Source organism: Xenopus laevis, chromosome 9_10L (genome assembly GCF_017654675.1).
Source record: "Xenopus laevis strain J_2021 chromosome 9_10L, Xenopus_laevis_v10.1, whole genome shotgun sequence".
Classification (NCBI taxonomy): domain Eukaryota; kingdom Metazoa; phylum Chordata; class Amphibia; order Anura; family Pipidae; genus Xenopus; species Xenopus laevis.
In genome coordinates this window covers 49,147,697-49,172,561 of record NC_054387.1, presented here as the reverse complement: position 1 = coordinate 49,172,561, position 24,865 = coordinate 49,147,697, and the positions used below count along the sequence as shown (strand labels likewise).

At 39.5% G+C, this 24,865-nt stretch overlaps 1 protein-coding gene across 4 annotated transcripts in view; it reads right to left on the bottom strand.

Moving 5' to 3' along the window:
* ogfod3.L (2-oxoglutarate and iron-dependent oxygenase domain containing 3 L homeolog) overlaps positions 1-24,865 on the bottom strand; it is a 68,930-nt gene that overhangs the window by 5,795 nt on the left and 38,270 nt on the right. For 3 of the 4 annotated variants that reach the window (XM_018233948.2, XM_018233949.2, NM_001127847.1), the window contains 1 exon segment: positions 24,105-24,228. The exons of the other annotated variant lie outside the window; for it this stretch is intronic. In XM_018233948.2, the coding sequence (XP_018089437.1) occupies positions 24,105-24,228 (124 nt within the window). 4 annotated transcript variants of the gene reach the window in all.

Genomic DNA, 24,865 nt, shown 5'->3' with positions numbered 1-24,865 from the left:
ACTTCATCCAACATTTCTATCTCTTATTTCCATCGCATGCGATTTGTCGCTGGGCGTCGGATCGCACCGAAAACGTCTGTGTAGTCCTACACTTACACAACAAGAATAAAACATTCATTTCAAATATTGAATCAGATCAAATAGAGAAAAAGTGTGTTTTTAAAACATCAATATAACAATTTTAACCATATGTGAGCAATGCTCTGGACATGTACAGTATCACAACAGTTTTAAAAAAATAGTTCAGTAGCTCTATTTTCTAATACATTAGATTGGAAGTATTGTGTCGTTTTGTAAGAAACATTTCAATTATTATTAACATCTCAGGTAGTTTGTTAGCAGTCTGTTTAAGTAATGGCTCCTGGGGGTTGTGTTCTAAAGCTTTGGCTCAAAAAGAATAAAGCGCCTTGTTTTATGGGGTTAACAAATTATGTAAAGGGATCACCAGCTCTCATGGGGTTAACAAGTTAGGCTGCCTAGTCAGAAAGGAAAACCGCCCTTAACATCTTTGTTGTCAGAACCCACATACAACTTCCACAAAGAATTAAAAGCACAGACTATGGGTAATGACACATAGCCAGTCTGACATAATTGTGTTTGCCAATGCTTCACACTTTACTGAAACATGGAGTACATGTGCTGAATAGTTTCCTTTCTCTAGTTCTCTTAATAAAAGGATACATAAACCCTCATTTTTGTATAACAAATGGTTTCAATAATATAGAGAGATGTATCCTTAACTATAAGTATATTAGTTATGGATATAAAGACATTGTAATGAATTATAAGGGATAATGTACCCCCTACTGTAAATTTTAAGGATATTAGTAGTCACTGAGGAGTTATGTGACCATATAAAGACACAAGGCTGCAGGCTGAGTTATACAGGGAACTCTGAGTATCACTCATGTATTATAAGGGATAATGTACCCCCTACTGTAAATTATAATGATATTAGAAGTCACTGAGAAGTTATGTGACCATATAAAGGCACAAGGCTGCAGGCTGAGTTTTACAGGGAACTAAATATTAAGGATATTAGAATTCACCAAAACCTGTGCCCCATTCCCCAGTGATTTTATGCAGGCCATGAATTTCCCTGTAACTTGCAATATCCTTATTTGATAAAGCAAGGGGTACATTATATTTTATAATACAATACTTTGTATTATCATGTGAAATAAGTGATATTACTATTACTAGATTATAATTGGTAATATCCCTAAACCTGCTTATAAGGATACATGGCACGGGATTTATGATTTGTGTGTATTATAGCATAATCTGCTAACAATGAATTACTGTAGTATATTAAGCAAATCATTCAATGCTTTTCGACGACAGATCGTAGCAGATGGATTTCAAGGAGGTATTTACAGTAAAAACGCCTCCACCCAGAGCTGCTGCTGCTGCTGGTTTAGATTGGATTTAAATATGCCAGTTGAACAGCATATTGTTGCTTTTATCTCCCCCCCCCCTCTCTCTCTCTGACTTTAAATGGAAACCAAGCCTATAATTTGCATGCTCACAAACAGCAGGTGCCCGCTCTGCATTTTCCTCTGCTTTTTAAACTGGCTGCAGATAAAAGAGGGGGGGGGAAGCCTTTTAGCGAATAAACAGTTTTGTTGAAAAATTCACTGTAGAGTTTAGCAATTTAAAAAAGAAATGCCTCAATTAGATGAAGAAAATGCCTGGGGTAATCTGGGGCTGCAGATCATGCTGCGTTCATATCCTGTCTCTGTCTGATCTCTTTCACTTGGTTGCTTATGCCTGAAGTGTTCATCTGTTAAAGAAGAGGGCTGCACTCATTACATGGCAACTGTTTTGTTCTCATCATGGAGAATTTTTTTTTCTGTCGGACAGCACCCAGCCAGGGGTTATTGTTTATGATCATCATTGTTAAATATTTAGCCCCAAGTCAAAAAGAACATGTTCAGCCACCTACAGAGGCCACATATGAATTCTGTCGTATAACAGGAATCCAATGCCAATGAAAGGCAACATTCGCTGAGATTGGAGAAAAGGAACACAGGCATCAGCACAAGTATGGTGTGTTTACTGTACGGGCAGTCCAGCTATGACAGTATATAGCAACAATGGGCCAGGGAGCAAGAAGGCGTTATAGTTATTAAACAAGTAATTTTACCCTGGGGGCTTCAGTGGCTGCCTCCTAAATCTGTAATGCTGGTTAGGTTGCTCATACTACAAAGCTTCAGAAAATAGGCCCCACTGAGAAAAACTAACAGGAACAGTAACATCAAATAATAAAGTATTTTAAAATAATAAAAATATAATGCAGTGTTGCCCTGCACTGGTAAAAGTGCTGTATTTGCTTTAGAAACATGACTATTGTCTATATAAATAAGCTGCTGTGTAGCAATGGGGGCAGCCATTCAAAGGAGAAGAAACTGAGGTTACACAGCAGATAAGCTCTGTAGAACATAATGGTGTTATCTGTTATCCACTATTTAACCTGTGCCACATAGCCTTTTTTCAATTTCCACCATTGCTACACAGCAGCTTGTTTATATGAACTATAGTAGAGTTTCTGAAGCAAACAGATCAGTTTTACCAGTGCAGGGCAACACTACATGATATTTTCATTACTTTAAAACACTTTAATTTTTCGGTGTTACTGTTCCTTTAAAGACAAATGGTGTCTGGGTGGCACTCTAATGATCTGCAAGGAAATGTTGGGAACAATTACGTCTGATAACTTCCCAAGGCAGTCACAATGCTGGCTGTTGGAAATCTTCTTAGCAAGGCAATACGTCTCTGCTCGCTTTCAACATGAATTATTCAGGCCATCCCGCCATCACATCGCTCCGGAGAATCCTCTGCACTCTGGAGAGCAGTGGTGGTCAAGTGGCCCTCGACTATAAATAATCTGCTGCTTTGTGTGCCATAGCCGAGAGCCGAATATTATCCCTCCCTTGTTATGAAGTGTTACAGCTCTGCTTAAAAACCGTTTTAATAGTAGTGGGTGCAGCTTAATGTTCTGACAAGTCTCACCCGATGGATCTTGCTCCTTTTGTCTGTCTTCAAAGCGAGATTGGCTGCAACAAGTGACTCGGACTCCCCATAAACCCTAGCAGGCTTATTACCGAGTGACAGCTGAAATTATAATCTTTGGGGGGTGGAGGGTGAAGGAGAGAGGATTCGGAGCATTGTCTGGGTAAATGAGGAAAAATTACATTGGAAGGGTGCATTGGTTCACCTCAATCATTCAGCCCGTGCTGGCTGCTTCTATACTGGGCTGCCACACACATTCCAGAACTGCAAATGGTTCTTTTCTATACAAGAAATTAAGATATGTGAGAGAATGTTGGTAGATATTTAGTAATACTGAGAATTGTTTGGAGCTTTATCCTTTCCTTCTTTGGCTCTAATTCTTGTCTTTCTTCTCTCGATAAAACCTCTTCTTCCTCTCCTTTACTTTATTGCTATTTTTATCACATGCTTTTTAGCACTTCACTTCCTTTATCTTTGTTCCCTTTAAAGCTGGCCATAGACGCAAAGATCCGATCATACGAATCATCGTACAATCTCACTTTCCCATCTCCCGACCTGCCACTAAGCATTCCGATCAAATAAAGTAGTAAAAGAACAGATCAGCCGATGTTCTGCCCCTGACAGCAATCGTACGAAAGTTATGTCCAACCAAAGCTGGTGACAGTCTCCCACTGAAAATCGTACGATCAGCTATACACGCAGAGATATTATCGGCAGCCGACAGAAATCTTTTAACCTGTCCGATCGACCAAACGACCGATCGATGGAAAAAAAATGTTGGGACTCTCCACGCACGGTCCAAAAATTGTACGAATCCTCGATTCGTACGATCAGATCTTTGCGTCTATGGCCATCTTAAATTATCTCTAACACTTTTCTTAGGGTCAGGGCACAAGCTCAGATTTGGGGAGATTAATCAACTGGCGACTAATCTCCCCAAACTGCCTCCAGCCAGCTAGAATGGAAATCGCCGGCGGGATGGCACCCGGATCGCTTAGTTTTCCGAACTCGCCAAAGTTTTCTCGTGAGGCAACTTCAGAAAACTAAACAATCTGAGTGCCACCCCGCCGGCGATTCACATTCTAGCTGGCGGGAGGCAGTTCGGGGAGATTAGTCGCCGAAGAAGAAGAGATTTGTAGCCGGGTGACTAATCTCCCCGAATCTGAGCGTGTGCCCTGACCCTTAAAGGGCTTGTTCACCTTTCAGTTAAATTTTAGTACAATGTCCAGTTAGATATTCTGAGACGATTTTCAATTGGTTTTAATTTTTTTTATCAATTGTGTTTTTTGGGTTATTTAGCTTTTTATTCAGCAGCCCTTCACTTTGCAATTTCAGCAATCTGGTTGCTAGGGTCCAAATTATCCTAGCAAGCATGTACTGATTTGAAAAAGACGCTGGAATATGAAAAGGAGAGGACCCGAATAGAAAGATGAGTAAAGAAAGTACCAATAACAATAAATGTGTGCTTTACAGAGCATTTGTTTTTAGATGTGTTCAGTGACCCCCATTTGAAAGCTGGAAGAAGAGAAAATATGTAGATAAAGCAAATTTACAAAAACTATAAGTAATAAAGACCAATTGAAAAGTTGCCTAGAATTGGCCATTCTATAACATACTAAAAGTTAACTTCAAGGTGAGCTACCCCTTTAATTCTCCTTCCTCTTTTACACCATCTCTTCCACTCTTTCACGGTATGTATGTGTGTATCTGTATGTATGTATGTCTATATAACCCTATTATTTTTCAGTAACACCCTCCATCCAATAAAGTGAAAAACAATGGGCAAGGCTGCTAATTTAGCAAACTGATTCCAGTGCCAAGGAAGATTGTTTCCGGTCAACCTGATATAAAACTACATGGATTTCAAATCTCTGAGCACCTGTATGCTCATACATAAGAATGAAACAAAAGCACATAACTAAAGAGCTACGGCTACAGGAAATGTGGTTATATCTAAGACCTGTGGGAGTTCTTGATTGGATGGATTAGTTATGTGCAAACAAAAGGAAAGCTTTCCATTGTGGGACAGTTAGTTTATTACACAGTTTGGTGCAAATCCACCAGACAAGTACAAACAGAAAAGGAGGCACCTGTGTGCTTGTATTGAGGGCTATCAATAGAGAATGTATTTTTATCTTTCAGGTACAGGACCATTCAGGAGAGCTAGCAATTCGAGCAGCATTGCGCATAAAAGGATCAGATACAATACAGATATCCAGGACAAGTTCAAAGAAAATTTTACATTGTTACACTTGAAGAAATAATTTTTATATCTGAGAAGCAATGAGGTCAGGTCTCAGCTGATTTCTGAGCAGCCTGAGACGATATATATATATATATATATATATATATATATATATATATATATATATATATATATATATATATATATATATATATATATAGTAGATATATATATATATATATATATATATATATATATATATAGATAGATAGATAGATAGATAGATAGATAGATAGATATATGTTCAAATGCAATGACAAAGGAATGTGTTTCTTTATCTGATTGCTGGCATGAGGCCTTATAGATGGCACACACTAAAGCCCAAGACAATGAAGACAGAATGTTTGCTTTACTACTTTTCTTTTACAGCAGCCAAATAATACCGTCACCCACCCGCTATTTTTTTTCTGGACTGAATCACCATCTAAGCATTTGTTGTTATCCTGCTAATCATGATATTACAACTGTAGTACAACTGGGCTTGTGTTTATCAAACAGTTAATGGTGCCAAAAGTGCCTCAAGACAAAGGTTTTATACCCGAATTACACTGGCTCAACTAATAGCCCATATGGTTAAGAGGACAATGATGCTGTCACTTTCAGTTATCTTTCTTCCTTATTAATAACACTGGCACTGTCCATCATTTCTACTGGCCAGGCTGCTAAAATACCAGCCAGCTGGCAGCTATACTTCATCCCTTGAGTTCGGCTTGGAACAGAGCAAATGACGAGAAATATGATTTTAAATATATACTGTATGTGTGATCTTCTATAAATGCAAATATAATAAATGTGTGTCACTGCCAGTTGTCTCTAATTTCCAGGGACAATTTCTGCTTTTGCCAAGTAGTAGTGGGGCCAAAAGCAAAACAGATGATGGTCCTTTAGCTGTTGTTGACACTACAACTCCCTTAAGGTTGGTGGTTGTTAGAAGTATTTAAAAACAGTGGAAGGGCAGCTGGTTGGGTGATATAAAACATTATTGTTCTTCTCTAACTTGTACGTCTTGGCCTATTGTCACCATCTTTCCTGTCTGCTGCTGTTTAGTCTGTCTTCATCTTGGCCTCTTGTCATTATCTATCTCTACTGTAACCATCATGGCCTAGTGACATTATCTATCTCTAATGTAACCTTCTTGGCCTACTGTCACTATCTCTACTGTAACCATCATGGCCTAGTGACATTATCTATCTCTAATGTAACCTTCTTGGCCTGCTGCAGTCATATTTCCCTAATGATGCCATACTGCTTTATTATCTTTATCTTGGCCTACTGTCACCGTCCCGTCCAGCTTTATTCATTTTGATTACTATTGCCATCTTGGCCTACCTATAACTGCAGCAACCTCTGTGGAAACCCAATAATGACAGCTCTGTTTTTGGCTCACTTTTACAAGAACAGAACAGCAGTAAGGAATGCAAATTAACCAACAGGTAGTAATTATTTCTCTGCACTTAATCCCACACAATCTATACAATCTCTCTACAATCTATAGTTAGTTAAAAGGTTTGCTTAAAACCCATTACCTTTGTTTGTTATAATCATGCGAATTTAACATGTCACAGTAGGTTTGGCACATCTGGTGCACAAAATGGGTTGAAACTAAAGATGAGCCCATAATGACGCATAATGTACATCACTTTTCATGGATATTAAAGAGGTTGTTCACCTTTAAATTAACTTTTAGTATGACGTAGAGAGTGATATTCTGAGACAATTTGCAATTGGTTTTCATTTTTTTATTATTTGCAGTTTTTGAGTTATGTGGCCAGTTTGGAATTTCAGCAATCTGTTGCTAGGGTCCAAATGCCCCTACCAACCACGCATTAATTTGAATAAGCGACTGGAAAGTGAATAGGAGAGGGCCTGAATAGAAGGTAAAATAATAAAAAGTAACAATAAGGGGCAAATTTACTTATGGTCGAATATCGAGGGTTAATTAACCCTCGATATTCGACTGCCGAATGGAAATCCTTCGACGTCGAATATCGAAGGATTTTAATCCATCGATCGAACGATTTTTCTTCGACCAAAAAAAGATTGCTAAGCCTATGGGGACCTTCCCCATAGGCTAACATTGAATTCGGTAGGTTTTAGGTGGCAAACTAGGGGGTCGAAGTTTTTTTTAAAGAGACAGTACTTCGACTATCGAGTGGTCAAATAGTCGAACAATATTTAGTTTGAATCGGTCAATTCGAAATCGAAGGTCGAAGTAGCCAAAAAAACCATTAGAAATTCAACGTATATTTTTTATTCTATTCCTTCACTCAAACTAAGTAAATGGGCCCCCTAATGTATAGCTTTATAGAGCATTTGTTTTAAATAGGGTCATCTGGAAAATAAGGCAAATAATTCAAAAACCATCAAAAAAAAAAAAAAACAGCTGAAAAATGTATTGGTATTAGTCACTCTAAAATACTATGTTAAATTAAAGGTGAACTAACATGACCCCCAGAAACGTGTTCAAACTTTCCATAACCTGCTACAATTTGTAATATTTAGGGGTGTGGCCACAACAAGGCCATATCCAAAAAATTTTCACAGCTCTACGGGCTAAAGATATTTTTGTCCATCTTTGTATTTTTTTTTTTTTAGATGTTGGGAGGTATGGGCCTTGGGTGCCTACACGGTACATATGGCCCTGTTTCCAAGCATCTCTGCTGAGACTAGCTCACTGATTTAATCAAGCAGTAGGTACAATGTATTTCATTGCAGTAACTTTTGAATAAAACATCTCCCAGAAAAGGGCTGACTAGTGATTTAATCAACTACACAAGCTCTACAGCACATCATAAAAAGGGCCACACTATTAAGAGCACTGCAGTGAGGTTTGTCCATACAAGGAACCGAGAATATTATTTTAAAGGGATACTGTCATGGGAAAACATGTTTTTTTCAAAATGAATCAGTTACTAGTGCTGCTCCAGCAGAATTCTGCACTGAAATCTATTTCTCAAAATAGCAAACAGATTTTTTTATGTTCAATTTTGAAATCTGACATGGGGCTAGACATTTTGTCAATTTCCCAGCTGCCCAAGTCATGTGACTTGTGCTCTGATAAACTTCAATCACTCTTTACTGCTGTACTGCAAGTTGGACTGATATCACTCCCCTCCCTTTTCCCCCCAGCAGCCAAACAAAAGAACAATGGGAAGGTAACCAGATAGCAGCTCCCTAACACAAGATAACAGCTGCCTGGTAGATCTAAGAACAACACTCAATAGTAAAAACCCATGTCCCACTGAGACACATTCAGTTACATTGAGAAGGAAAAACAGCAGCCTGCCAGAAAGCATTTCTCTCCTGAAGTGAAGGCACAAGTCACATGACTTGGGGCAGCTGGGAAATTGACAAAATGTCTAGCCCCATGTCAGATTTCAAAATTGAATATAAAAAAATCTGTTTGCTCTTTTGAGAAATGGATTTCAGTGCAGAATTTTGCTGAAGTAGCACTATTAACTGATGCGTTTTGAAAAAAACATTTTTTCCGATGACAGGATCCCTTTAACCATCTTTTAAATATTCTTTATCACACTTGGGTGGTTATTTACTAAAACTCAAATTAATCTCAAAGTTTTTTTATGAAAAGAGAGTCCATCTAACTCCCTTCCACGAATTGAACTAATTTTTCAATAATTTTTCCCTAAAAAAAATCAGACACAAGGTAGCAACAAAAACAAGTGTCAATTCTTATTGTGCGATTGACGCTCTGAAAACTCGAATTTTCACTGTAAAAACTCAACTTTTTCAGATTATCAGATGAAAACTCAGGGCCGATCCGCGCCTTTATGCCACCTGAGGCGGCCTTCCGTTGCACGACGCTAGTGCAGAGAGCACAATTGCGCTCTCTGCACTAGAAGAGCCGAATTTCCGGGTTGAAAACTGGAAATTCGGCTCTTAGTTACCAGGAGCGGCATTTTTGCCGCCCCTGGTAACCAGGGGGGCGCTGCCGCCTGAGGCAAGTGTCTCAACTCGCCTCATTGGTGGAGCGCCCCTGTGAAAACTCCAACTTTATCGGATTATCCAGCACAGATCACAAGGTTTGAGATGGAGAATTTTTCGGGTTTTCAGCAGCTTTGGGGTATAATAAATCTCTAAAAGTTCAAGGTGTTTTCCCCCTCACAAAAAAATAGATTTTCCCCCTTAAAAACCTCATCCAGATAAATTCGAGGTTTAATAAATGGGCTCCTTAGTTAGATCTATCAGAGAGGTCTATTATGTATAACCCTAACCAGCATTAGCCATACTGATGTGCATAGGGATGTAGTAAGCAGAGAAGGGGCAGAAATTCTATATATACAAATTTTCATGAGAGTTCCCTGACCTGTATAACTCGCCTTAATTTTAAGAAGGTGGTATATTATCCCTTATAATACATGAGTGATACTCAAGAGTTCCCTGTATAACTCAGCCTGCAGCCTTGTGCCTTTACATGGTCACAGAACACCTCAGTGACTTTTAATATCCTTATAATTTACAGTAGGGGGTACAATATCCCTTATAATACATGAGTGATACTCAGAGTTCCCTGTATAACTCAGCCTGCAGCCTTGTGGTTTTATAGGGTCACAGCACCCCTCAGTGACTTCTAATATCCTTATAATTTACAGTAGAGGGTACATTATCCCTTATAATACATGAGTGATACTCAGAGTACCATGTGGCCTTGTACCTTTATATGGTCACAGACCCCTTAGTGCCCTCCAACTAATAATAATAATAATGGTGTCACAACTGTATAAAATTAAATTGCCAGACAGATTTACATGATATCAACAAATCTATACAAAAGAAGAATTAGAAAAAAATTATTAAACAATTAATTACAAAGCAATTGATTTCATATTGCTTTGGGGCATACATGGCAGGGAAAAAGATTATGAAAAAAAAAAAAAGAATTATATACTCTGAGAGCAGCAAACTCATTAGCAGCTGGCCTTAACAGTGACAGTTCTATATACAGAGATTAAAAATGATGAAATATCCCTGGGAGACCAATAACAGGGATGTAAGACTGTAAGACTGTTACAACTAAATATGAAAATGGACCCTTGAGACTGAAAAATAATGAAGGATATAAATTTGCTTAAGGTTCTCAGGCTGACCGTCTTTGCAATTCATTATGGGGCTGACCTGTCACTATCCAAGTGGTTTTTCCGATGGAAGACTGTGTGGTATCGCTAACAGCTGGAGGAACAGAGCCGCTCTCTCAGTCTTCCTGCCATGTAAGCAATCCAACACTGACCACAACTCTCACAGAGTTTCATCATTAACAATGCTTATCCCAATGCAACAGAGTGCATCAGATCATATACAATCAATGATCTCTTGGGCCACCAGCTAGTTATGTGCGGGCCGGCCTGATACACGCGGGCTGTCCCGCTGCTTGGGTTGAGCTCTTCTGCCTGCTCTCCCCACCAGCAACCTTAGACTGCCAGCTTCTGACTTTCTGTTTTATAGACTCACGCCTGCCCCTCCCCATTTGTGAACTCATCGGTGGGGTGGGTCGGCACGGGTCTATAAATGGAGAGGGGGAAGGCGGGTGCAGGCAAATGCTGTCCAGGTCAGGTGTGGGTCTGGGTTTTTTTTCGACCCGCACATCACGACCACCAGCCCAACAATACTCAATGCTTTTTGCTGTGCAAGTTATGGAAAGTAGCACTTGAAAATAACTTCAAATGTAAAAATTGGCAATTTTGTGTGTTTATGTCTTTAAGGGATGAAAAAACTGGAGGATGACTTTGTTTGTTTTGTTGCCCCTTTAAATTACAGACTTGGATAAATTCTGAGAGGTGGAGCAGTAGATCTGAGAGTGGGATCGTATCAAGAACTATTGTGCAGAATTAATTGACTCCTAGGGGGCAGGTTTAACTTAGGGGTGAGGAAAGAGTGGCTTTCCAAGAATGAGGTATTTAGAGAAGCCACTTGTGTTAATCAATATACAGAGAGAACTGCTGAGCAAGGGAAACACTGGGTCTTGTTGAAGAAGGTGACAGTGAGCTGGAAAGTGGATATATGTTATACGCCAAAACCAAGGGCACTGGGTTGCAACCTAAATCATTTTAGCGGGCAATATATTGAAATACTTTGCAATGCAAAGGCACAGTCTATGAAAAATTAGCTTGGAAAACGGTGACCTCTAAGTAGCAGATATGATAGCAGACCTCTGATAGCAGATATAGTAAACTTCCCAGGCACAGGCCACATAATCAGTGGATCCAAACAGTAACAGTAATGGCATATAACCCTCGAATTTCTTACAAAATTTCCAGACTTAAAATGCTACATATAGGATCTATTAAACTGAATGCTTGGGACCTGGGGTTTTCCAGATTAGAGATCCCACACCTGTACAACAGTAAATCTGCTATGGCTTTATAATAAGGAGCCAAACACCTATCTTCCAAACCCTAAGGCAAAAAAATATATTGTATGTTAAGCCAGATCTTCTGATCAAGTTGCCAAGTTAAGTGTTTCCTTTTCTACCAACTCAAGTGCCTTTTCTCACCATTTTAATTTAGATGGAATTGTTATTTTAATTGCATCTGTCTGCTGTCCAGCTAATTACTCCCTGTGCATTTGTCTCATTTATATTAATTATACAGAACCCAAAATGTCTTTATTTCAACTGCTTTCTCCATAGAGCCTACGGCTATAAACCACTGGTTCATCTTTGCCTACAGGCTGGATTACACTGAGGTTTGTTTGCGTGTTCTGTCTGCTGTTTGGAAGCAACGGCTGCAGGATCTATCATTAGTAGTGGGTGTAAATCAAGTACAGATGCAATGCTAAATGTAATTTGTGCCTTAAATAAAGAAAAAACAGCGCACAAAGTATTTACTTCCATTTTGTGCAGGGCAGTGGTTAGAGATGGAGTCTGGGGTTCCACTCATCAGGGAATAATAGGGATCCGGGATTCTGCCTTTTTCAGCAGGATTCGTATTCGGCTGAATCCTTCTGCCATACCGAACCGAATTCTAATTTGCATATGCAAATTATGGTTGGAGAGGGAAATCATGTGACTTTTTGTCAGAAATCAAGGAAGTAAAAAATGTTTTCCCCTTCCCACCCCTAATTTGCATATAGAAATTAGGATCTGATTTGGTATTCGGCCAAATGTTTTGCAAAGGATTCGGGGGTTCAGCCGAATCCATAATAGTGGGTTCGGTGCATCCTTAGGGAATAAATTATGGTATCTGTTATGTTTTACCTACCCTTAAGCGGACTTCCAGCATCCAACTCTAACAAGGCAAGCCAAGTCTTAGTTTAGGAGAATACATAAGCACTCTATCAGAATAGAAGGGCAGAACCAAAATAGTACAGACCCAAATCAACCAGCCCCAGCTTTACAGCATGTTCTGTACCAACAGTGTATGCATATTGCCTGGCATAGAATGTAATAGCTCACTATTTAGACCACAAGATGTTGTGGCCAGCACGTGCTATTTATGTAGCTGTGAATCCATTCCCCAGCACAACATAAATGTGAATGTCACCTCACTAAAGAGCAAAGGGATATTCTGTAAACTGTGATCAATTATATTCCTGGCTCCTGCATGCACTGCAATACGGTTCAAAACAAGCGCATCTCATAGAAGTCTCCTCACCCCAACCTGATATATAGCTTGAATTTCATCTAAAGGTCAGGACAGGGTGTCAGAGACTATCTTGTCCCACTGTGACAGAATGTTCAGTTATAATGATAGCTAGAATCTCAGCCATAAAGCAGGGCAGGACTGCAGCTTACAAAGCTTATCAGACAGATAATCAGAATGAAAGCTAAGAGGGACCAGCTTGAATTAGGGTGAGATTTGGGGTAAGTGCATATATGTGCCCTGTGAGCCCCTGGAATTATAGCAGGGTGAATTTTACACCAATGTTTATATATATATATATATATATATATATATATATATATATATATATATATATATATATATATATATATATATATATATATATATATATATATATATATATATATATATATATATACACACACACACACATACATACATACATACATACATACACACAGTTCAGGCTGTGGTGCACTGCAATCCAGCAGAGTTTTACTGCCTGGGTGCCGTCATATATAGTGTAGATAGTCGTGTTCCAAGGAATGACACACTCCAGGACTTCATAATGAGATCAAGCAAAGTGAAGTTTATTTGTCAACGTTTCGGTCCAGTCTGGACTTTTCTCAAGACATATATATATATATGGTAGGTCACCATGTCGGCCCTTACATAGCAACATAATTATATGGTAGGTTACCAGGATAGGGTAAATGAGGGAGCGCCACATAGTAATAATTCATTTAAGTGAGTCTGAATGTTAACTAAAGGGAAAGCCTTATACCACAAGATTTAATAGTCACAAAATGTAAAAGTGGAGAGATATTTATATAAAAAAAAAAGGTAGAAAAAATTTAAAGGGGTTGTTCACCTTCAAACAACTAGTTGTTATTAGATAGATCACCAGAAATAACGACTTTTTCCCAATGACTTTCTATTTTCTATGTGTCACAGTTTTTCTAATATTGAAGTGTAAAGTATCATTTCTCTCCTTCTGAAGCAGCTCTGGGAGGGGGGGGTCGGCAATCCTGTAAACTGTTCTAAATGGATACATTTAGTTGATACATTTCTTATCTTTGTCCCTGCTGAGCAGATTCTCTGGGTTTCATTACAGGCAGCTGTTAGAATTGATACAATAGTTGCTAATACTCCAGAAATGCTGCTGAGAAATGTATCAACTAAATGTTGCAAAATTGTAACAGTTCAGAGTCTGCACCGGAATTACTCAGCTGCCAGACTCAAACACCAGAGACACGAACATTCAACTTTACACTTAGATTTTGGAAAAAACGTAAAAAATAAATAATGGAAAGTAATTGAAAAAAGTGTTTGGAAGGTGAACAACCCCTTTAAGGACCTGTGAGTGCTGATCTTATTTGAATATATATATATATATATATATATATATATATATATATATATATATATATATATATATATATATATATATATATATGCGCTAAGGGGAACCAGCCTGAAGGGCAGTTAGGGTGTTAAACACATCATTTAAAATAAATAAATAAATCCCATGGTCGGGCCCCTCCAATAACATCATATATCGATAGATCATGTTAAAGAAGCATATTAATATTATTATTCCTTTTTAGCTTTTTTTGGTGGATTTCAACCATGAATTGTTATTTATTGGAGAATGATAATTAATTAAACTACTTAATGGGTATTATGCACTAATTGGCACTTTATAGTATTTATGAATTATTCTAAAATCAAGTAGTTGATCAATTAATTCATTAATTGATTGGGCACTTTTTTCATTTTAACTTACTTATTTAATTAATTTATTTAAATCCTAAGAGATTTAACGTATGCTGGATACTGATTAGGTTGTTACCTACGGGGTACTTTTTTCTTTATAATTTTGAACATTTTTGACTTTCTGACGGTTGTCAGCCGTCGTGTGTAACCTTTGAGATCCTGTTTATTTTGGGAGTTAAGAGTTCCCTTTTTGTTTTCATTTTTCATATTAATAGTATTAACACAATTATAGAGCAAGAACATTTTCCACAGCCCTGTACAATTATAATAGAAAACAATCTCTTAACTCTGAATCAGAGAGAATCATGCTATTATTTTCCAGATGGCATGAACTGATGTCAATGCAAGGACAGATTATGCCAATAAATCAGCATAAAGACATGAGCCCACTCTGACTGCTTAAATCCAAGCAGAGTATGTGAATTCAGCAGTCCTGCAAATATGTCCGTTCAAGGCTCTCACGTATCATCACCCTGCAAGCTGCAGGAAATCTCAAACTGTGATAACTATTAAAAATACACTCTGCTTAACAGGATTAAAGTTCTGAAGTCAGAGGAGCCAGTTAAAATGAAGGGCACTTATCTATAAGTTGTGTAGTCAGCAGGACAGTTTAGAACTTTGGTAAGCACTTAACTCTGTGTGGACAGAGTATTGATATGGTGCATTATTAGCACAGTACTGCACACTGTAAATATGTAAAATCTTCCAGCAACCTTGGAATGATGCTCTGTATTATTGCCTGTAGATGTTACCACTGCTGATCAGTTTGGGTAAATTTGTAACCTGTGCCTCATATGACTTTGGGAAGAGACCAGAGCACAAAATAGTAGTCCTGCAGCTGCAGAGTTATTGCTCATATCTATTTACTAATGTTCAGAATATCAGTCTGCTGAGATCTGTTCACACCATCTGGGATATTATTCATATAATAGTTTGATTCAGGACTATGGCACACAGCATGAATCTTAGCATTTTGTCTATGGATACTTGCATGGTAATCTTTCTGACCCGTACAGAGCTGTGTCAAGTATTATTGCCAGCCAAGGCAAAACTACTTGGTCTGTTGCCTGAAATAAAACTACACACCCACCACTTCCATTGTTGCTAATCCCCCCCGCTGTCACTTGTTTGCTTCTTCACTTTCCCTCCCACTGGTCAGTTGCTCTGTCTGCCAACAACCAACTTCAATCTGGTGCTGTGCCTAACTACCCATACTGTGCACTTAGGGTCAGGGCACACGCTCAGATTCGAGGAGCTTAGACGCCCGGCGACAAATCTCCTCTTCTTCGTTTTACATTTTAGCCGGCGGGAGGCAGTTCAAGGACATTAGTCAACCTGAAGAAGAGGAGATGTGTCGCTGGGTGTCTAATCTCCCCGAATCTGAGCATGTGCCCTGACCCTAAGGCACTTGCCTACAACACCTACCCCTAGCTCAGTCCCTGGACCCAGCTGCTGAATTTATTGGTAAAAGTATTATAGCTTGAATATTAGAAGTGGCAGATTACCACAGGGCCTATCCAGGTCACCCACCATTGTCAAAAGAGGGTGAAACTTGGGTGGGCTGGAGCAGGGCACCAGCGGGGGCCCTCAAATCTGCCACTTAGTCTGTGAGTGTTTCTGAGCAGCATTCTCTTAAACTGTGGAAGCGATTACTGTGTTAAGTCTACGATGAGACAGATTTGAACATTTTGCCACCCACCCACTTAGCTGGAAACCATGAATGTGTCAAAACACTGGCATTGTGCCCATAGGGCGAGTACGTATTTACTGTTCTGGATTCTCCTGGAACTATAGCACTTAGTCTTTGGTATTGCCTACTTTTATGCAGCACTTGCCAATAGTAATCTGAAGCCTGGGTGCTTGTGCTCATGCCCAGCCCTTCAATACATGGATTAGTTACCACTCACAATAAACCCACAGCCAGGCCAGTAAACAAGAAGTCGACTAGAAAAAGCCTTATGTGTTTCGTGCTAAGAGACTCATAATCATAGCTTACAATTAAGTGCCTTTTAGAGCGTAATAGTAAGGTGTTTTCATTCTAGCAGCACTTAGTCATGGGTTATGATTAAGAGCCTAAATCTATACAGATTTCTGGTGCCGTTAAAATCCAATAACCAGCACTTTCTATAGTACTGAAGGCAATTTAGTCTTGGTCTTGCTCTCTTTATCTGACGTTTATGTTGGTTATTTGAAAGCTGAGACTTCCAATGCAAGGATCAAGCAATGTGCACTGTCAGATTTACGGCCGTTCTATTTAAAGTTCACAGTTTCGTGGAAAAACAGTTTGATAAATGAAATAGATGGTGCATGGCTAGGATGAAGGAAAGCTTTTCGAGATTAATGGGAATGGCCTTGAGGTGGAGGCGATGGCTAACACAGTAAGGAAAGGACTATGATCAAGATAGAGATGGTTGTTTCATAAATAAAAAAAATAGCAGTTATAAAAAAGCATGGATCATGGATTTACAACAAGGTAGTAAAAGGTATGTCACCTGGAGTCAACTTTTCTCAGGCTTTTAATCATATTAAATCATTAAAAGGAAAAAAATTATCCAGAAGGCCATTGTAATATAACCCCTTCTGATTTCTGACTGATTTCTTTTGTTACCGACTGATCCCCCTCCATGTTACTGACTGATCCTCAGAGTAATTGACAGCTTGCCCTCTTTGTTGCCTAGTGATCCCTACTGTGTTACTGATTCATCCCATACTAAATACTATTATCTTTATGTTATTGACGATTGCCCCTACCCTGAAAGATCTGCCTTTTGTTACTTATTGATCCCCTAGTGCTTTTGTTTGGTTCCCCTATTTAAATCACTGATACCTTCTGTGTTATTGATTGATCGCCCAATGTAACTTGATAGAGCTGGCTATAAACAGAAAGATTTAAGCTGCAGATTTGGTCCATTCAGACGGAGGACGGACCCTCATTAACTGCTTCCTTAACAGACATCTGCCCAAAAAAACAGCAAGATATGCATCAGGCAGGTTTGAAAATACCATTGGATGAGGAACACATTGGCAAATTGATGTGGCCCTTTCTCAATAGGCCTGAATACTCGCCTGGTAGCCAAACAATTGGATCATCATTCGCCACAGAATGTAGAATTAGTCACCAAACAAATTGATATGAATGTGTATGAACAGCTTAAGACAGGAGAAGTTTTGTGTTCTCGCACACCCTATGAGTAAAATGGAGTAGATAAGCCTGGTGCACACAGGTGGAGGCTCGGCCACCTCCCAATACAATGCAAGAAGAATCCAATGGCACTGCACTCTGCTTTAAATAAACACTAGGGGGCAAATTCACTAAGATGCGAAGTTGCGCCAGGCGCAACTTCGCCGCACTTCGCCAGGCGTAGTTTCGCCAGCGCTTCGCAAATTCACTAAAATCCGAAGTTGCGCACAGGGGTAGGGTAAGGTTGCGGAGTTGCGCTAGCGTTGTTTCGCTATATAAAGCGAATTTGCGCTAGCGAAGGCTAATTTGCATACGGCGCGAAATTCAAATTTCAATGGAGGAACACGTATCTGCACTACAAATGCCTAGAAAACCTTCAAATCTGCAAATAAAATTTTTATTTTGCCCTACACATGTGCCCACTGTCTAGGTAAGTTGCCATGAGTCAGGAAATGTAGGGGGGAGGAAGGGGAGCCCCAAAAAATTTTCGATCTTTTTCAGCCTATCAGCCATCATGTAGAAAACACGCCAGCGTTTTTTGGGACTTAGAAAAAATTTTGACTTTTTTTGAAACAATCCCTATCTACTCTATTGCGCTTCGCCAGGTCTGAGGTGGCGAAGGAAGTCTAGCGTAAAAGGTAGCGTTCGCTACACTGCGCAAGTTAGTGAATTTGCGTAGTTTCGTCGCTAGCGAAGATTCGCCTGGCGTAAGGTTGCGAAGTAACACTAGCGAAACTACGCCAGCGTTCGTTAGTGAATTTGCGCAGTAGCGAAAATGCCCAACGCTAGCGAATTAACGCTAGCATTCGGCGCTTCGCGGCTTAGTGAATTTGCCCCTAGAAGTGTTCATACAGACCTGTGTGCCATTGGATTCTTCTTGCAGCTTAAGACAGAGCCACAATGTTACTAATTCCCGCCCGTATTATTGACTGATCCCCCTGTGCCGCCCTTTCTGTTCTCTTTGTGCTTCTGCTTGGTTCCCCTGTGTTCCTATAAGAGATAGTAGAAAACAAAAACTGATCACTCCTGTGATTCATTTTCTTACTTGTTAATCCTTCCCATGGTGATTTATGATCTAATCCAGATTCCCCTATTTTAATCTCACGTGTGTTTCTGACTGATCCCCCATGTTATTTAACAATGGCCCATATATTAGTAAATTATACTCCATGTAGCTGATTTATGTCTGCACCTGCTCCAGGAGAATGAAGAAGTGTGAGAACAGACAGTAAGTACTGGGCTCCTTTGCGGTCTGAGACCAGCACTCCCTAACACGTGCATCTAAAAGAGACAGGTAAATTAAGCCACCTAAGTGCCTTCCTCAGTCTGCCCCCTCATGAATACAGCACTCCCAAATGCAGCTCATTGTGCATAATACATGGCAGTTTAAACTCTGCTCTGTAAATGTTGTTATTCGCAGTGATTGATACCCTGTATTAGTGAAGGATTTCCCCTGTGCTTCTCATTGGTTCCCCTGTCTTAAAGACTAGTGGTCTAAATGACTCATGCCCATGTTACTGACGAATCCCCACAATGTTATGGACTTGATAACCCATAATACTAACTAATCCTTGTGGTATTCCAGACTGGTCCCTGACACGTTTCAGATTGCTCCAACTGACATTGCTCTCTGCCCCCCTGTGCCTCTCATTGGTTCCCCTGTGTCCCTATATGAATAACTATAAAATAAAGACTGCTTGGCAAAACCTTAAAAGACCAGTAACACCAATTATATTGAATATGTATTACCCCTAAAATAGCTATAAGGATAGGTAAGGCTTACTTCATCTTGACTTTCTTCAGCTTGAATTTGACTTTCAAAGTGTCCCATAGGAGAAAAGCATTTTGGGAGAATTAAGTATGAAAATAAATGGGTGTAACTGTCACTTTAAGGCTGAGATCCTCTGTACCAGTGATCCCCAACCAGCGGCTTAACTATTAATTTTGCTCCCAGTGGCCTCAAAGCAGGTGCATATTTTTAATTCCTGGCTTGGAGGCACGTTTTGGTTGCATAGAACCAGGTGTAAACAGTGACGAACAGAACTTTCTGTAAGCTGTCAGTCCACGTAGGGGCTACCAAATCGCCAATGAAATCTTTTATTTGGCATCAAACAAAATATAGGGTTGTCCTTCATGTAGTCAAATGTATATTTGTGCTTCTCAACGCGCTACAAACCCCGTGCTGGAGTGCAAAGGATTCCAACTACAGAAGATAATTGACGGAGAGAACTTTTTTCTTGTTTTAAAATCTCATTTCTTTATTTGCAGAAAGTCCGGAGGACTGAGGATTTTAAAAAAAGAAAAAAGTGCTCTCCAGCTATTACCTTCTTATTTGGCATCCCCAGGAACTTTTTTCATGCTTGCATTGCTCCCCAGTTTTTTTTGCATTTCAATGCGGGTAAAAGGGTTAGGGACCCCTGCTATAGACTAAGCCAAACTTCTCATTATTACATTCATATGATACCGGGAAAATTTGCATCTCTTTCTTTCTCATTATCCATCTACATAGTCTGCAATCTGCTACTTTAAAAATGTAGAGGTGTCTCACTCCGAGGGCTTTGCTTTGTATGCTCTGTATTTTCTACAAGCAAATTGTCAGCAGAGCCTATATATATATGGATGCACTAAGAGCAAATCAGTCAGATGGAGATTGGATAAGACTGCGCTCTCAAGTCCCATTGGCTTCATACGCTGTACCATAAAGAGTAAAACTTCTTATTCCAGGAGAGGTGACAAATCCCATCAGAAGTGACAAATGCTGAGACAGAATGGGAATTAGAAACTGCTTGTCACACACATCCAATTATCCTGGAAACAGAACTAGATTCATAGCTATACAAATACATTTATACATACATACGTAGTAATGCTAAAATCTCTAAATGTTTACTTAACTAAGCATGTCAAGATAAATAAAGCAACTACAAATCTTACCTATAAACAGCCTCCCTCTCATTAAATGCCTGCTTCTAAATAGGAAATATTTTCCCTTTTAGAAGCACTTTCTATTCATTATCAGGGTAAATATACTCTCCGGAATAAAGCACTTTGTCACCAAACAGAAACGGTATGAAATGATCACTCATTAATCTGAATAAAGGAAATGTGTACATTAGAGAACCAGCTTCAGTACAGTGCCACAAACGTACTGGAAATTGTTCCCACGATCCACTAATAAGCTGTTATATAAAATAAAACCCTTTCTGTTCTGCACAGAAATATCTGCTCATTTTGACTGGTGATCAGATGTATGGCTACTGAAGTGGCAGGTCAAATAAAGCTTATTTGTAAGTTTGCAGCATCTATGGAACAATGTGTCTTTGACAAAGGTGATCTTCTGCCTAGTACAATCAGTAAGGTTATAGAAAAGACTTTGATTGCCCGTCTTAAGCTTCCACAAAGTGCTTGAAATCTGTGATAGGAAATATAAGTTTTTCCTACTAGCACAGAACTATAATTGCCACTATTCTTATCGAGCCAGCTTTCTGCAGTCAAAGGAGCTGTAAGAGCATAAAGAGCCTGTTGTACTCTGTGGTCATTTAAAGCCTGAGAAAAGAGGTGTCTTATATATGGCTGCTATTTCAACTTGGAGTTACCCTCTAGCAAAACACATGAGCTGTACATCCAAAATTGCTCCTTGAAATTTCACATGCACACACTTGGATTGTCCGGGCCACTGCGGATAGCAATTGGTCCCAGTGATTGCTAACAATAGCCCAGAGCAAATTGGCCATGTAAAGGGCTGCTGACTCCAGGTAGAGGGCTGATCAATATCAGGCAGACATGGAAATATTGGCAGTTTCACAGTATACAATAATCCCTGTACAGACAATACATGATTTTAAGTCTTATACTTTGCTTAGTTACCTCGTTTTTTCCTATTAATACTCAGCAAGACACTTTGACAGCCTATCTGGTTGGAACTCAGGACTGTGTGATAATTTGGCAGTGGAATGCCCTGTTGAGTGGCTGAAGGCTTTCGAAGCTCAATTTTACGAATAATCCAAAGAAGCATTCTCTACTTCCTCTTGCATCACTGTCTCTACTGCCAATCTTATTAAGGCAAGGTGCCATTACTGTAGCTATCAAGGGGTATTATAAGCCTCATTACCACTGGTGCTTGCTCATTAAAGGAACAGTAACACCAAAAAATGAAAGTGTTTTAAAGTAATGACAATATCATGTACTGTTGCCATGCACTGGTAAAACTGATGTGTTTGCTTCAGAAGCACTACTATAGTTCATATAAACAAGCTGCTGTGTAGTAATGGCGGAAATTGAAAATAGGCTATATGGCACAGATTAAATAGTGGATAGATAGAAATATGTTCGATAGAGCTTATCGGCTATCTGCTGTGTAACCTGAGCCGTTTCTACTTTGAATGGCTATCCCCATTGCTACACAGCAGCTTATTTATATAAATAATAGTAGTTTTTCTGAAGCAAACACAACAGTTTTACCAGTGCCAGGCAACAGTGCATTATGTTTGTATTACTTTAAATAAATTAAATTGTTTAATGTTACTTTTCCTTTAAGCTCACTATCTGTCTTTTAAAGTAATGAAAATATAATGCAGTGTTGCCCCGCACTGGTAAAACTGGTGTGTTTGCTTCAGAAAGACTACTATTGTTTATATAAACAAGCTGCTGTGTAGCCATGGGGGCAGCCATTCAAAGCTGAAAAAGGAGAAAAGGCACAGGATACAGATCAATTAACAGATAAGCTCTGTAGTGTACAATAAGATTCGTCAGAAGGTATCTGTCATCTAATGTGTATCCTGTGCTTGAATCGCTGCCCGTCATAGCTACACTGCAGTTTGTTTTAGGGATGCACCGAATCCATGAATGCTAATTTGCATATGCAAATTAGGGGCGGGAGGGAAATTTCGTGTCTTTTTGTCAGAAAACAAGGAAGTAAAAAATGTTTTCCACTTCCCACATATTTGCATATGCAAATTAGGGTTTGGTATTCGGACGAATCTTTCGCAAAGGATTCGGGGGGTTCGGCTGAATCCAAAAAAGTGGATTCGGTGCATCCCTAGTTTGTTTATATTAAGTACAGTTGCAGGGCACTAGTACATTATATTGTCATTCCTTTAAAACACTTTCCTTTAATCCTAAATTCCTTCATTTCCCTTTGTCTTTCTTTTAATTTCCTGGTTCTGGACTCTGCATTTTGTCTGCTCCCTGCCCGGAGATCCTGCCTGTATACTGGCTCTGCTTCTGTCTGTCCTTACATCTGCCTTAAATGGACTCTGCCTGTGTTCCATTCATTTACCAGGAGAGGAATCAACATTCGCCCTTTTCTGCAAACTGCTCATGGTCCCATTTAGCAGTTTTAACCAACTATCAGGCCAGAATCAGAAATCTGTAGGTTCTGGCAAATGCCAGAGGGGCTTCTGTAAAATGCAATAGACAGTCACCATTTATCCGACCTGTGGGGGGCATTGTGTTCTTGAAATGCCAGGGTGCTAGTTTGAATCTCAGTCAGGACCTGCCAGCAATACTTATTCTGAAAAAAGCAGGCTTATCTCTCTGCATATTTGTACTTATTATATACATAAAAACTGCCATTCTGCTTGTCTGACAAGTACATATCTAATCGCACAAAGTGTCCTCAACCTACCAAATTAGCATGAAAAATAGTATAATGCTTCTTTGGATTTACAGAGAGATAACCTTTCTATTCTGTGGCTCTCAGGCACAAGAGTACCTTTGTACTCAGTGAGAAAAGTAATTCGGTACACGCATTGCTTTCTTAGGCCAGTAGAGATTAAAATGCTGGCCTAAATCCATGGGGCTCCATAAAGAGCCCCTTTACAAAGGGCAACTTATAACCAATAGAATGTAGTTCTGAGATATAACGGGCAACTTATAACCAACAGAATGTAGTTCTGAGATATAGTCGAAAGCAAAAGATTTTGAGAAAAGTAATTCAGTACACGCATTGCTTTCTTAAACCAGTGGAGATTAAAATGCTGGCCTAAATCCATGGGGCTCCATAAAGAGCCCCTTTACAAAGGGAAACTCATAACCAATAGAATGTAATTCTGAGATATAGTCCAAAGCAAAAGATTTTGAAGCATCTTAGAATATCTTCTAGCAGCAGAATACTGACAGTTAATTTGGAAGTGCGCTATTCAAGTTCATTAGACGCTTTAAGATCATCCCACGAATAATTGTTTTTCTACTCCACTCTAATTATTCAGGTTCGTGTTTGCTATGTATCCACTAATGAGCACTTTTCAGATAATTAGTACCTTGTAACAACTAGTAATATAACTTCAAAACTTTTACATTCTGTATGTCTTACCAGTTCGAGGTTCCACTGTTCTGTTTGCACTTTCATCGATGAACACAAAGCGTCCCCCGCCAAAATCTTGGGAGTAATCGGAGAGGTAGAGCAAGGATGTGTAGTCAAATGAACCGTAAGTCACCTGAGGGGGAGAAAGTGTAAATACTCTTAAGCTGGCCACAGATGCAAAGATCCGATCGTACGAATCAACGACCCATCTCCCGACCTGCCACTAACCATTCCGATCAAATAAAGTACAAAAGAACAGATCAGCCAATGTTCGGCCCCTGATGGCATACGAAAGTTATGTCCGACCAAAGCTATTGACAGTCTCCCTCTGAAAATCGTACAATCGGCAATACATGCAGAGATATTATCTGCAGCCGACAGAAATCTTTTAACCTGTCCGATCGACCAAGCGACCGATCTCCGCCAGATGAAAAATGTTGTGACTCTCCACACATGGTCCGAAAATCGTACGAATCCTCGATTCCTACGATCAGATATTTGAGTCTATGGCCAGCTTTAGGCAGAATGCTGGAAAGGAGGTAAAAGCGATGGGGGGGGGGGGGCAATGTGCTTATGTTGTGGTAAATTCAGCTTGAATGAAACCTGAGTCAATCTGCATCAACCCTCTGGGTAAGTGACTCACACCTACGCCGGTAGAAACAATCCTCCATACATTTCAATGCTGGGTTGCTCTCTTTCCCATGGTCAGGAAAGCTGAAGGGACTAAGTATCTTGTTGGGGCTATTTCCGCATTGTATTCACCTCTATGG